Source organism: Lissotriton vulgaris, chromosome 3_1, assembly GCF_964263255.1.
Source record: "Lissotriton vulgaris chromosome 3_1, aLisVul1.2, whole genome shotgun sequence".
Taxonomy (NCBI): Eukaryota; Metazoa; Chordata; class Amphibia; order Caudata; family Salamandridae; genus Lissotriton; species Lissotriton vulgaris.
The window spans coordinates 856,900,304-856,913,196 of record NC_141689.1 but is presented as its reverse complement, the minus strand read 5'-3'; the positions used below and the strand labels follow the sequence as shown (position 1 = coordinate 856,913,196).

The window sequence follows — 12,893 nt, the reverse complement described above, 5'->3', positions numbered from 1 at the left end:
TTTGTCTTTTACTTTTCTGTTCTTTTTAATTTAATGCATGCTTTTTATTTAGTTTGCTCGGAAATGTTTAGAAACTAAATATGTGTTTTTGGTTTTGTTGAATATGCTTCTTCAGCTGTTGTTTTTTTGGTGGGGGTGCGTGTCGAATCGGCGATACTGCTATGTTTTCTAACATTCGAGAAGGATTGCACTGTTGGTTGGGCTGCAGCAAGTTTCTGGTAAAGCTATTTAAAGTTTAATGTATGTATATATTGTTTTTATAACTTATGTTGTAGTTTATATTATACATTTTTATGTGTTTTGTGATGTGTCGAATACTGTTTTGTTACTTTTTTTATTTTTTGAGGTGTCTCGAATCTGCGAATCTTTCTAACATTAGAGATGAATTGTACTGGCGGTCGGGTTGCGGAAAGTTTCAGGTAAGTTTATTTAAAGTTTACTGTATTTAGATATACTTATAAATTGTTATTGTTTATCTTATAGATTTGTATGTGTTTTAGGATGTGTCAAATTTTGTGTTTATTTTTTTATTTGTGTGAAATCGGCGATACTGCTATTTTTTCTAACATTAGAGAAGTATTGCACTGATGGTCGGCCTGTGGGAAATTTCGGGTAAGTCTATTTAAAGTTTAATGTCTTTATATAATATTCTTAAAAATTATGTTGTTTACATTAGTTGCTCTTTATTTGTGTTAACTTTCTGTGATCGTGTAGTGTCGTGTTGAGGTAAGTTAACTTGTTTTAGTACTTGTGTTTGGTATGTTCTGTTTGTTTCTAGAATGGACAGTACAAAGTGACGCATATACATTATGGTAAGTACAATATTTGTCTGATTTTTATTTGCATTTACTTTAGAAATGTATTTTATTTGCATTATGTATGTATTGTCTTTTGGGTATATTGCTTCTTTTTTGTTTTTTTGTAATTGCTTTACAGCTAACTGTATAGACGTGATAACGCAACTTACAGGTAAGTGTCATTTTTTATCTAATGCAGTTACTATTTTAAGTGCTTGTTAAGGTTTTGTTTTTACAAAAAAATGTGTTCATGTATTTTATTATATTTTTCTTACATTTTCTTACTTTGTTTTTTTATAATCCTTAATAATCTGTTTGTTTTCATGTATAGGTAATTTTTTTTACTGTGTTCAAATAGACTTTTTTTACGAAACTGCTGTCATTCATTTGACTACGGCAGGGCGTGGCACGTTCTTAATTGCATCGGTGGTTATCGGTATGTTCGGTAGAGTTCGAGAATGGACGGTAAGGCACGGTGTGACGCAGCAAATTAAGGTAAGTGTTTAAGTTTATTTAAAGTTTAATACCTTTATATATATTAGTTATAAATTATGTTTATATTATACAGGTGTAGGCTTTTTATGTATTTGGCTTTTGTTACAATAAATCTGTTTTCTTAATGTTGCTCTTTATTCGTCTAAACTTTGTGGTCGTGTACTGTCGTGACAAGGTAACTTAACTTCTTTTAGCACGTGTGTTTGGTATGCTCAGTTTTTTTCCAAAATAGACAGTGGAGCGTGACGCAGATACATTATAATAAGTCCAATATTTCTTTACTTTTGATATGCATGTAGTTTAATATTTTATTTTCTTTGCATTATGAATGTATTGTCTTTTTTTGTAATTTGGTTCTTTTGATTTGTTTGTAATTGCACTAACAACTCGCGCTCGAATACTCTCTCTACTACTCACTCTCTATTACTCACTATGCTCACTGCTACTCACTGTAGTACTATCTACAACACACTACTATTCACTAGTAATCACAATATTGCTCTCTACTACTCACTTTACTACTCTACTACCACAATGTACTCCTCTAATACACACACTATACTCCTGTACTCCGCACTCCCTACCACTCACTCTCTACTACTCACTATTACTAACTCTACTATTAAGTCTCGCATTTCCAAAAAATTCAGCTATTGGCATTGTAAATAACAATGCCATTTACTTATATACTTTCAAAACAAAACACATAAACAAAAAATTAAACATTTACAATGCCAAAAGCTCTAACTTTTGCAAAGGCGAGACCATTGCATTGTAAATGCTTGTTGTAAGCTCTGTTGGCATGGGCAGTGATACCTCATGGCTGCCCAGAGCCGTGCAGCTCAGCTGTATGCAGACAAAACCGGCCAGTCAGTAATTTTGTTCACCGAGTTGTGAAACCATTGGATCCACCCGCACATGGCATGTGTGAGCTTCTACCCCTCAGCTTCTTGGCTGAAAAAAACCCAACGCCCAGCAACAGTGTCCTGATCTGTGTGGTTCCTAGGGATGTCTCAGAGACTGACTACACTGACACAGAAACAAGATCCTTATTAACTTGAAGAATAGCGCGTTGAAGACGCTATAGGGTGAAATCCATCTCTCACCAATGCACCTTTTTCAATAGATAAATAAAACTAGGTCCACTTTGGTCCCTATGTCACTCACATGAATTAGGGCGGCACATTTTTTTCAACAGATACTGATTGCAAGGATTGGTCAAAGTAAACGTGCATGTTTTTTACAGAGCGATAGTAATACAAAATGAAAATGTGCGTTGTCCAAGAGAGTTAAGTACCCTAGGTTTTAAACACGGTTTGTGGGACTCCAACAGATTTCCCAGCCGCACTAGTCTGATAAGGACTGGCTGTGGAGTGAGGCAAACTATTACCACACATCAAAAGTAAGTTAAGGGAGACTCAGTGCAAGTTTCCAGTGAGGAGCTGCCTCTCTTGTCACTGTGTGTCCTGCACCAGCAAAAGCAGTGCAGATGCTCTGAACCATGGACAGCATTCAAACAAGAAGCTGACTAGTTCACGTGGGGGGCACTATGTAGACTAGGCTGCTTAGTACTGACCCTACGAAGAAAACAAATGCATGCCATTAGTAAGATTCCTCTGAAAAATAAATACTTGATCATAATTATAAAATATTATACATAGGGTATTTTCCTATGTGAACGCCAACAATATTGTTTGTGGGAACAATTTTGTCAACTGTGCGCAGGAAAAAGAGTAGCAATTATCCACTAAGCCAATTTTTGGGTTGAGTGAGCTATTACAGCTGAGGGGTCTTGGGGGATCTGGTTAATAAAGGTAAGAGTGTCTACGGTTGCTCCTAGTAGAGAGCCAGTTCTACATTGCGGACTCTTAATGTGCTGACCTGAAGGCCTGAATTGCTTAGCTTAGGGTGGCGAAATGTTTCTTTCTGCCAATTATAAACATGCATCTGCCCCTTGAAAGAAAGTACAAAACCTCCAAAAAATGGCGAAATCACCAGAGATGCATTGTTCAGAGTCCTGCCTGGTTGGTGCAAAAACCAGGCACTGAGTGGTGACCGTAGTGACCCAGGGGTGGAGGTTATTCTCAAATCAAAATGTAAAGATACTTTCAGGTCCTGCTGCAGCCCAGGTAATCCCCATCCGATTAGGAAGAAGAGAGAGCTAACAGAGTAAGAATTACCTTTGGTCTCAGAAGCACTGAGCTGTTCATTTGGGCTTATTAGAGGGCACCGAGGTCGCACACACCCACCCAGCATCCCTCATGCCAGCAAAAGTAAATTTGGCCAATAACATATTCTTTAGAGCAAAAATACGAGGTCAAATGCCAAAATATTACCACTTAGTCTACTGCCTCGCTATGCTACAATGAGACCGCACAGGGAAACAATTCTACTAATAGCCACCAGACTACTAGAATGTGACTTTACCTTACTGCATAATTGTTACCCATTTCATCCTGGTTTTCGATACATACCTTTTTTAAGACAAACACGTTGCAAAGCACAATGACATGAACCTTACATGCAGAAGCAGAGGTGGAACTATGCATTTTGTTACTGTTACTGAGGAAGGCAAGAGTCATTATGAGCTATTTGGCACTTTGCTTACACCCTACCCTTCTGCTACGTACGTATGTACTACATAGATATATGATAGTCAGAAGATTTATATAAGCGTAGAGTGGATGCAAAAGGTGGAAACTGTTCAACAATCCTCCTTTAAAGTAGTGCACAGTTTGAAGAAAAGTATGCCTGGACGAATGTGAAAAGAACAACTGAAGGATGGAATGCTGAAACAATGTCAAACATTCACCCCAATACAGAGATCTGGGCCTAAATCCATAGTTATTTTTGCACACAATGCCATTCCAGTTTAGATCCAGCCATATGCAAATCAGCCTTGACCCTGCTCCCCATGGGAACAGGACAAATGTGGGGTCACAAAAGTTCTTCAACCTCCTCAGTACTGAAGCCCTTACTCTGTCCAAGCATCACTGGGTGAAAGTGTTAGCACTGTATTAATGGAGACATGCTTAACCAAATAGTAAGTAAGCGTTGGTAAAACCAATAGGTGTGGAATTGGCTGCCAGCCTTTTGGCTTTGTTAATGCTGGTTTAATTTTGTTACGACTGGAGGAGTTGCAGGGCCCCTACCAATATAAAAAAAATGCAGAAAACCAAAAATCTTTTTTTGTGTCTCAGAACGCTCACATTGCCTTAGTAGCCCCTATCAGTGAAGCTGATTACAATTTATGTGGATGTGTTCCTTCTAAAGAGCAGAATGGCATCACACATAATGAAATTAGTCAACAGCTGAACTGGGCTGACCATTTCCTATGCTCTAGTAGGCAGAAGAAAAAATTTGAATGACACAACAGACCAATTAATGAAAAGTGCTAGCGGACACCCCATAGAAGTATATATACAACTTAGTTTATTATAAGGAAACCAAAATACCTTGCCAAGTAGAAGACCCGAAAAAGTAATTCTCCCCATTCTACTCTAAACAAGCAAAAATTAATTTCATTTTATAGGATCTCCAAATATTGTACATTTCTGAGTTAAAAGGTATCTGAATGGGTGAGTGGGAGGCGAACACTGCTACGCAAAACTAGCATATTTTCCATTCGAGCCTCATGGTGATACTAGTCTCAATCATGGGGTATGTGAAAAATGAAAGTAAATATCTCTACAAAAGCTCACACTGTCCTTCAAGTTGTTGAACCCTTAAAATGCAGCCCATCTAATGAGGCAACTTCACTTTGCTCCTTATCCACACAAATCTTAAAATATATGAAGTAATTAGGAACATTTTCAACAGGGATCAAGAGGTGTGGTTTATCTGTTGTTCTGTAACATTTTCAAGGCACGCACATGGTCCTTGCACTCAATAGAAACATAAAAGAATGCAGAGTGTCAGCTTACCTTGAACATTAGTCTCTTTCAATTGAAGAAAAGAAATTATTTGATTCAGTAAATAGAGGTCACATAGATTACTATTTACGGACAATGAGGGTTATACTTCGTGTGCAAACCTTATATCTAAAATGTAGGAACCTGCAGATTTATATTTTAATGGACTCTTCATAAAGCTCAATTTAAGGTTCGGTATCTATACAAATCAATATTCCATTATCAACCTCCCCTATAAATAGTACAAATGAAAATGAAGAAACATATGAAAAGATATCTTTCAAAATTGTTTTTTTACAGCACTAGCATTTAAGAATCAACACACTTTAAATATATTTACTTAAAATTGCCACAAATAAGCACACTCAAAACATGGAAATATGGTACGTATGATACCAGAAAACTTGGCAGCAATGAATCGGCTTGTACCTGTTGAAGTCATCATCCATCAGCAGAGCTGCAGAGGATGGCTGTTGAACTTCCTATAGCCACAAATTATATTGAATATGGGCCAATACCCCAACCAGTACTTTTTCATGTACATACTAAACATATCAACGTTCCCATCCACGTTATCACCCCAATAGACAGGCATCTCCTTTCCCGTCAAGCCCTGGGTGTCTGCAGCTACAGGTTCACCACAAACTGCACAGTAGGTTTAATGAAGCACTGCAACTGATTTGCAGTCATTGGAGCAGAAGTTACCCAACAACCTATTGGGAAGAAGGAGAACAGCATTCTAACCGGAGGAGAGTATTACTTCCCTCATCACAGAATGCCTCTTCTTGGACCTATGCTTTCTTTCCCCAATCAGATTATGAGAGTCCCAAAGGGATGCTGGGAAGAAATGATAGGCTTTGGGTGAATGTTTTCCCTCTATAATTTTTTTTTAAAAGTAGGCACCAACTGGGACAAGTAGAACCTCTTCCTCCGTTTGAAGGCAGTATGGTTACAAATCGCTGTGTCTAAAAACTCAGAAATGGCAGCGCGACCAGCTTCACGCGGATAACCAGCATGCAAAATCCCATTAGACTAGCAATGTAAAAGAGTCTTGCCCAGTAAAAAGGATAAATATGCTGCAAGTATGCCCAAGTTAGCCCAGCACAGTCACATAAGGCACAGCCCACAGCTGCCAAGGGTGTTTGACCCAAGTGACTGCTCATAGCACAAGCCTCCACAGTGCAGACCCAGCAGTCCAGTAGCCATGTCTGCAGTCTGAAATACATTCCATCTGTGGAGAAGACAAAAGGGACAATATCAAAAGTAGTACCACTTACCTGCACACAAAAGTACTAATGGACCTTAATAAGAGAGAAAGAAAAACAATATGTTTGTTCTTGGTCAGCTCCTCCCCTAGCATAAGAGCACAGCTGACGGGCAAGAATCTGGGAAAAGAGAAAAAAGTGACTTTGCAGGCTAAACAACATTCTTTGGGGATGATTTACCTCTTCAGTGATGATGAAGAGGAAATAGTTAATAACGGATGAAGTAAGAAAAGTTTTTTTTTGGGATTCACGTCAGAAAGAAAAAACATTCTACTGAATAAGCAATCAAACGTTATGGATGGGAAGGTTTGATTCAGTCTGAAGCACTGGCAACTGTTCTGGGTGTGTTGGGTAGTTTTTCAGGTGATTTGTGCCAATGAAGACAGGAAACAAATGTATGGTAGCGAAGCATGACCCCCACCACAAGGCACAGTCCAACCCCACCAGCTGGGGCCATGCCCCTGAGAAAGGGAACACAATCAAACCATTCTGACTGTCAAAGTAAACAAGACAAGAGACTGCCCAACAATACCACTAAACCTCACTCACAAGAATGAGATGAAGAGCGAGGAGTCACCTATGCACTACAGAGTTCTTGAAAAGGCAGTGTCCTCGATTGTAGAGTCCCTCCCCAACAGTCAGCACTTAGGGCAAAAGTTATAAATAACGTCTCAATTTAAGAAAATAAATAGTGGATATATATTTTCAGATTTCTCTGTGTCTTTGTACTCGATAACATAAAATAACATCTCAGTCTTGCTCTGTGTGGACTCTGGGCTCTCGTTGATGTAGAATGCAGTAAACACGCCATCTAAAATCACACACAATGTCTGCCAAGCCAGGATTCAGTGTCAAGTCACACATCTATTATCCGAGGTCTGGGCTTGAAATCCACATTTTGAACTCCAGCCTGATCCAAAAGGGAGTTTATTGGCATGTGGTCCAACCTGTTGCTATCCAGGTGCATGAAGTGCATGTTGGTTCCTAGAAGAAAGAGAAAATTACAATTTAATTATGAAATATTTTGTACTGATATAACTACACATTTGGAACTTTTACAATGAAAAAACACATCATACATTTCAAATAGACCATGAAAGTCAAATACTTTTATCTCTTAGAAGATAGCGAACGTGTGATTTTGTTAAAAAAAATAAATTTTTTAAACCAATGCTGGCAAAGCCAATGGGTCAGGTCTTGGCAGGCTGGTGCAAATCTGAATTAAAAAAAAATGCAAACATATGCCACAAAAATAATGACAAATAGAAAATATGCTGCCACTTGGCTGTCATATACTTGCAATAAAATGTTTTAATTCAAGAACATTCCATGAGACGACTATTTTACTAGTGATGTTTTTTAATGATAAAGCCTTCCAGTTATACAAAACAATTTTTAAAAGTATTATTGTTTGTGACACAGACAGGAATAAACCACAATTTAACCTAGCACTGAAATCGAAGGAAGCTCTTGTTGAGCGCTACCAGGCACGCCTGTTGGACCAGGAACCACAGGTACTCCTGAGCAATGGATGGATCTGGAGAACAGTCGGGTAATGGAAAGTGGATGACAGAGCAGCAACGTTTTATTCATTTCTAGGTCTACGCATTATTTAGAAACAACATTACTGCAAGTGAAGACCACACCTTTTGATCTGTGGCAGCATTTTCACTTTCAGTTATCCAAAGATGGTGAAGAGCGCAAGACGGTCAGTAACAATCATGAACGACTTTCCAAGTAAACATCTCTAGCAAGAGACTTTTTCAGCCTGACAGTATGCGAATTCTGGTTAGGTGAGACTGTGATCGACACCGAAGAGGGTGGAGCATTATTTTATTAAAACATAGGTCTTTGTGCAGTGCATACCATGAACTGATGTATTTTAAAGGTTTTTGAAATGTGATGATAAAGAGAACTGACACAGAATGAAGTAAAGTAATTGCCATACTTGTTTTTACAATGTGGAACAAAAGGGAAAACTATAAGGTCGGACCCCTGATGGGATCAAGGATGTCCTATGAAAGATGGCGATGGATCGCAGCCTGAACTTACTTTTAGATGTTGAAAGATCTCCCCTCTGAAATACTAAGTTACTGGCATGACATTTTCATTTATGTACAGGCGAGTCGGATTTCTTTTGAGTGTACCCATCCCAGGGAAGAGTTCAGGAAACGGTGTGCTGCCGCTGGAACACTCAGATGTCTAAGGGCCCGATGTAGGTAGCCCTTTACCGATCCGAATCGGCCGAAAATACCGATTTTCGGCCGTTTCCGATCGGTAAAGGGCTACCGAGATGTAGGGGCACATTTTCTGTAATTTTACCGAATCGGTATCATTACCGAATCGGTATATTTACCGATTCGGTAATATGTACCGAATCGGTAAAATAATTACCGATTCGGTAATGATACCGATTCGGTAAAATTACCGAAAAAGCAATGTAGGTAGAAAATTTACCTATTGCACATGGCTTACAGAATCAGTATTTTACCATGGAACACAAATCCATGGTAAAATACCGATTCCTGTGTACATGCACATCTGTGCATGTACACATGTGCCATGTGACAGACAGACGTGCCCTTAGGGCATGTCTGTGTGCCACATTGCACACATGCCCGTTTTGGGGGTGCTAGAGGGTGTCAAAGTGACACCCCCTGCACCCTTGTGAATTCTTTAATTACCGATTCGGTAAATACCGAATCGGTAATGCCTAATCATTCCTATGGGCTTCAAAGCCCATAGGAATGAATGGGCATTACCGATTCGGTATTTACCGAATCGGTAATTAAAGAATTGTTAAGGATTCGGTAACGAATCCAGATGTTGGGACCTACATCCCATTTACCGATTTTGAAATACCGAATCGGTAAGATTCGGTATTTCAAAATCGGTAAATGGGATTTACCTACATCGGGCCCTAAGTTTGTACAATTAATTGGCATACTACCTGCAGCAGGTCGAGTTAAACTGCCCAATGAAAACTCTGAATGCTGCCTATATCTGCCTCAATTGCAATCACAATTCTTTAAATTCACCTTGTCTGACATCATGAGATAATGTGATTTGAAAACAACTTGTGCAAGCCAAAGGCACACTTCTGAATACTGGGGTAAGGAAGAAGATATTTTGTAACTTGTCAAATGTAGTGCCTATCATCAAATTGATGCTGGCTCCTGCAGTAACGAAAACAAGATCATTTATACCGTCAATGTCAATGTCCTATACCGGTTCTCTGATGTCATCATCGCCAGTACCAAGACTCTTGTGGCTAAAGAATATTTTCACAATTCAGGGTGGCGTATGCACTCAATGTGTAGGAGAGCTGCTGCCAGATCCAATTTCAGTTAATTATCTCACTTGGTATTGTGATTTCCATGAAGGATCCGTTTTGTTCTCCTTTGCGAAGGACATGGTTTTCACAGGAACCCTAGGCTGATCTGGAATGGTAAACATAGATATATCCTTTTCTGTTAGATGCATTGTATTTCTCTTGAAGTGGTGGGTAGTTTCAAGCATGGGGAAGAGACGCTATCCACAGCAGGGCCAGTCTCCTCTTGATGCTTATGTGCACTAGTGTTCGATTCAAGAGGACAATCACTACAGCCATCCACAGTCACTGCTGTGGTTCCGCGTGTGAAGAAGGCCCGCACTGGGGGGCGCTCTTTCAGCTTCAAGGCACCCCAGTTGTGGAATTCGCTTCCACTGGCGCTACGCAGCACCTCCAATCTGCTTCAGTTCAGGAAGAGCCTGAAGACTTGGCTTTTTAATCTCTAGTTCTTTCTGTAGGGCCTTTTTCTTTTTCTGGTATCCGTTTTTCCTTGTTTTCCTTGTTATGTTGTTTTACACTGAGCTGCCTGTGGAAAGCGCCGGGACACTCTTTTAGAGTAGCCGTGCGCTATATAAACTTACTATAACATAACATAACAGTATGTTGTTTATTCATTGCTTCAGCCAAACCATGTGCCGAGAGAAGTGCACAAGCTAGGGTCACACTGTCTTTAAGTTGCTTATGCTCCCGAAAGAGTCTTTACCTTGATCTGGAGGATTCACATGCAGCTATGAGCTGAACATATTTTGACAAAGTCTACTTTAATTCTGTACAAGTGCCAATGTCACCCAAAGAGTCCAAAGGCAATGTCGTGGGAGTTAGAGAACACAGGTGCCCTTTCATCTGAGGTGCCAACGGAGAAATGTAGATTTGGAAGTGCCTCACCCACTGAGCTCATCTTGGGGCCAGACTTCACGATTCACCTGTGTTTAAAGGAGGAGGCATGCCCACTCCAACAGCATCTTCAGCTGCATGGACAATGTTGGTGGCATTTTTGACACCATGAGTTTCCATACACTAAATTGAGCGAAGCAGCAGCCACTTTGACTGTATAAAGAACAATTCCATCCTCCTAAGATAACATTATTGCAGAAACAGCAAACTATGACAACCAGCAGACTTGGAGTACTCACAGGGACAAACATGGATGCCGAACTGCCTCATTGCCAGGACAGAATTCAACAATCACTGACATGTGCACCAGGTGCAATAAAAACAGGAACAATTTTTTATTTGAACTTTTTACAGACTCTAGCAAATTGCTGGCTTTATTACTGGTAACAGGGTCTGCTCTGCTTCTTTGCTTTCTCATCTCTAAGTCTATGAAAAAGGAGGCTCTGGCGCTTTTCAGATGCACTGCCGCCTGCCAAGCACAAGCAGCAGCCAAACTGGTGTAGCCACTTGGGGGCTACCTGAATATTCCTATGGGACCTCCAGGCCTAAGCCACTGCAGTCTGGTACAGCAGATACTTGAGTCTGATTTAGGAAGAACATTTAGTAAAGGCTGGAGGTACTGCACCTTTGTCAAAGTCTGTTGAACAACTACTGTCTGACTCAAGATGAAATCTAGTTATGGCTGTGGTACTGTATCTGACGTTTCAAGGACTTACGTTGGACTCAAGAGGGACTTCTAATAACGGCTTTCAGTACAGCGGTATGTGCAAACTGTGCTCCAGCTAGAAACCCACACATTTTCATTAATGTTATACAGCAGGGTCTAGGAGATTTAAAGTCCTTCCAAACTCAGACACATCTTGCAATAGTTATGTTGGCTATCACAGAATGGAATTGAATGTTCTGTGAGGTTTGAGATGATCACATGCTCTCTTGTTTGACTTGTTATTGAATTGCAGGGGATCACTCAAGCTACTTTCTCTTTTATTAGCATCAACATTTGGTGTGATTTACTGTGCTAACACATGCAAACATTTGTGAGTGTCTACGTCAGCATATTAATGCCACGCCTACTTGCTTTGCCAATACTGGTTTGGGGAAGCAGCAATCCGGGCGAGCAAGTGCTAGTAAAAAATACAAACAATTAAAGTTACAAGGTTTCAATAATGTGCCTACTCTAGTTATTACCCACAAGCTGACAAACATACTGTTAACCCCTGAACAATACCTCTACTTTTTTATAAACTAATACTGCATTATCTCATGACGCATACTGGATATACATTTTTTACAACATTTATATTAGTTGCCTGCAAATTAAATTCACTGAAACAGATAGAACAAGTTCAGGATGACATTAGTAACTATTTAACTGGTGGAAAGAAGGAATACAATTGTCTTGATTCAGAGAACAGATGTTCACAACCTGCAATTAAAGTAGGTTTATTTATCATTAAACACATTTTATTTTTGAAAAATTTTATTGACAACACGGCAATGGAGACAAAATACAGATACAGAACATTCAGAGGGAGGAAAGCATTGGCAAAATAATGGTAGAATGTACGAATCGGTTCGTAGACAGCGAGAACGACATAAAGGGGAATCAATGACAATGGCAGTGGAGCAGAGCTAGCAATCTGACAGAATTTAACTAATATCGTTGGGATAAATTTAATTTAACATTTTATAAAAAAAATTCCCCATATCTTTTCAAATTTCCTTAACGACTGTACCCCTCTAAACTTGGTCAGGGCAGCTTCCATAGAATGTATTTCATTGACCAACGACCACCATTCCAAAACGTGAGGAGGTTTAGGGGAGATCCATATTCGAGCTATAGTTAATTTTGCGCAAGACATTAGTATAGTAACTAGGTTCTGCTCAGAAGAGGAAAAGGGGTGAATATCTAATAATATCAGAGGAGCCGACAGTGATGGTGGTTTGCTCAGTTTCATTTTCAATATCTTGTCTAATGCTGACCAAAACTCCTTTAACCGCATGCGCGCTAGCGGTTTTCCCGCTGCGCGCTGAAAATTCGAAAATCGCGCGTTAAGTGACAAAGCCAGCTCGTCATGCGTGCAGCGCAGGTAACGCCCATGACGAGCTGGCTTTGTCACCAGCACTGAAGGGGTTAACAAAGGGCAAGAAAAAAACATATGTTCTAGGTCAGCCCCATCTAGGTCGCACTTGGGGCACT

General features: G+C 39.7%; 1 protein-coding gene across 2 annotated transcripts in view; it reads right to left on the bottom strand.

The window, feature by feature from the left end:
- Positions 1-4,701: 4,701 nt before the first annotated feature.
- Positions 4,702-12,893, bottom strand: part of PRXL2C (peroxiredoxin like 2C) — a 57,108-nt gene continuing 48,916 nt past the window's right edge. Inside the window, exon 6 of one of the 2 annotated variants that reach the window (XM_086961159.1) lies at positions 4,702-7,452. In XM_086961159.1, coding sequence (XP_086817285.1) covers positions 7,325-7,452 — 128 coding nt within the window. In that variant the 3' untranslated portion in view covers positions 4,702-7,324. The remainder of the gene's footprint in view (positions 7,453-12,893) is intronic. The other variant, XM_086961160.1, reaches the window with a different exon arrangement.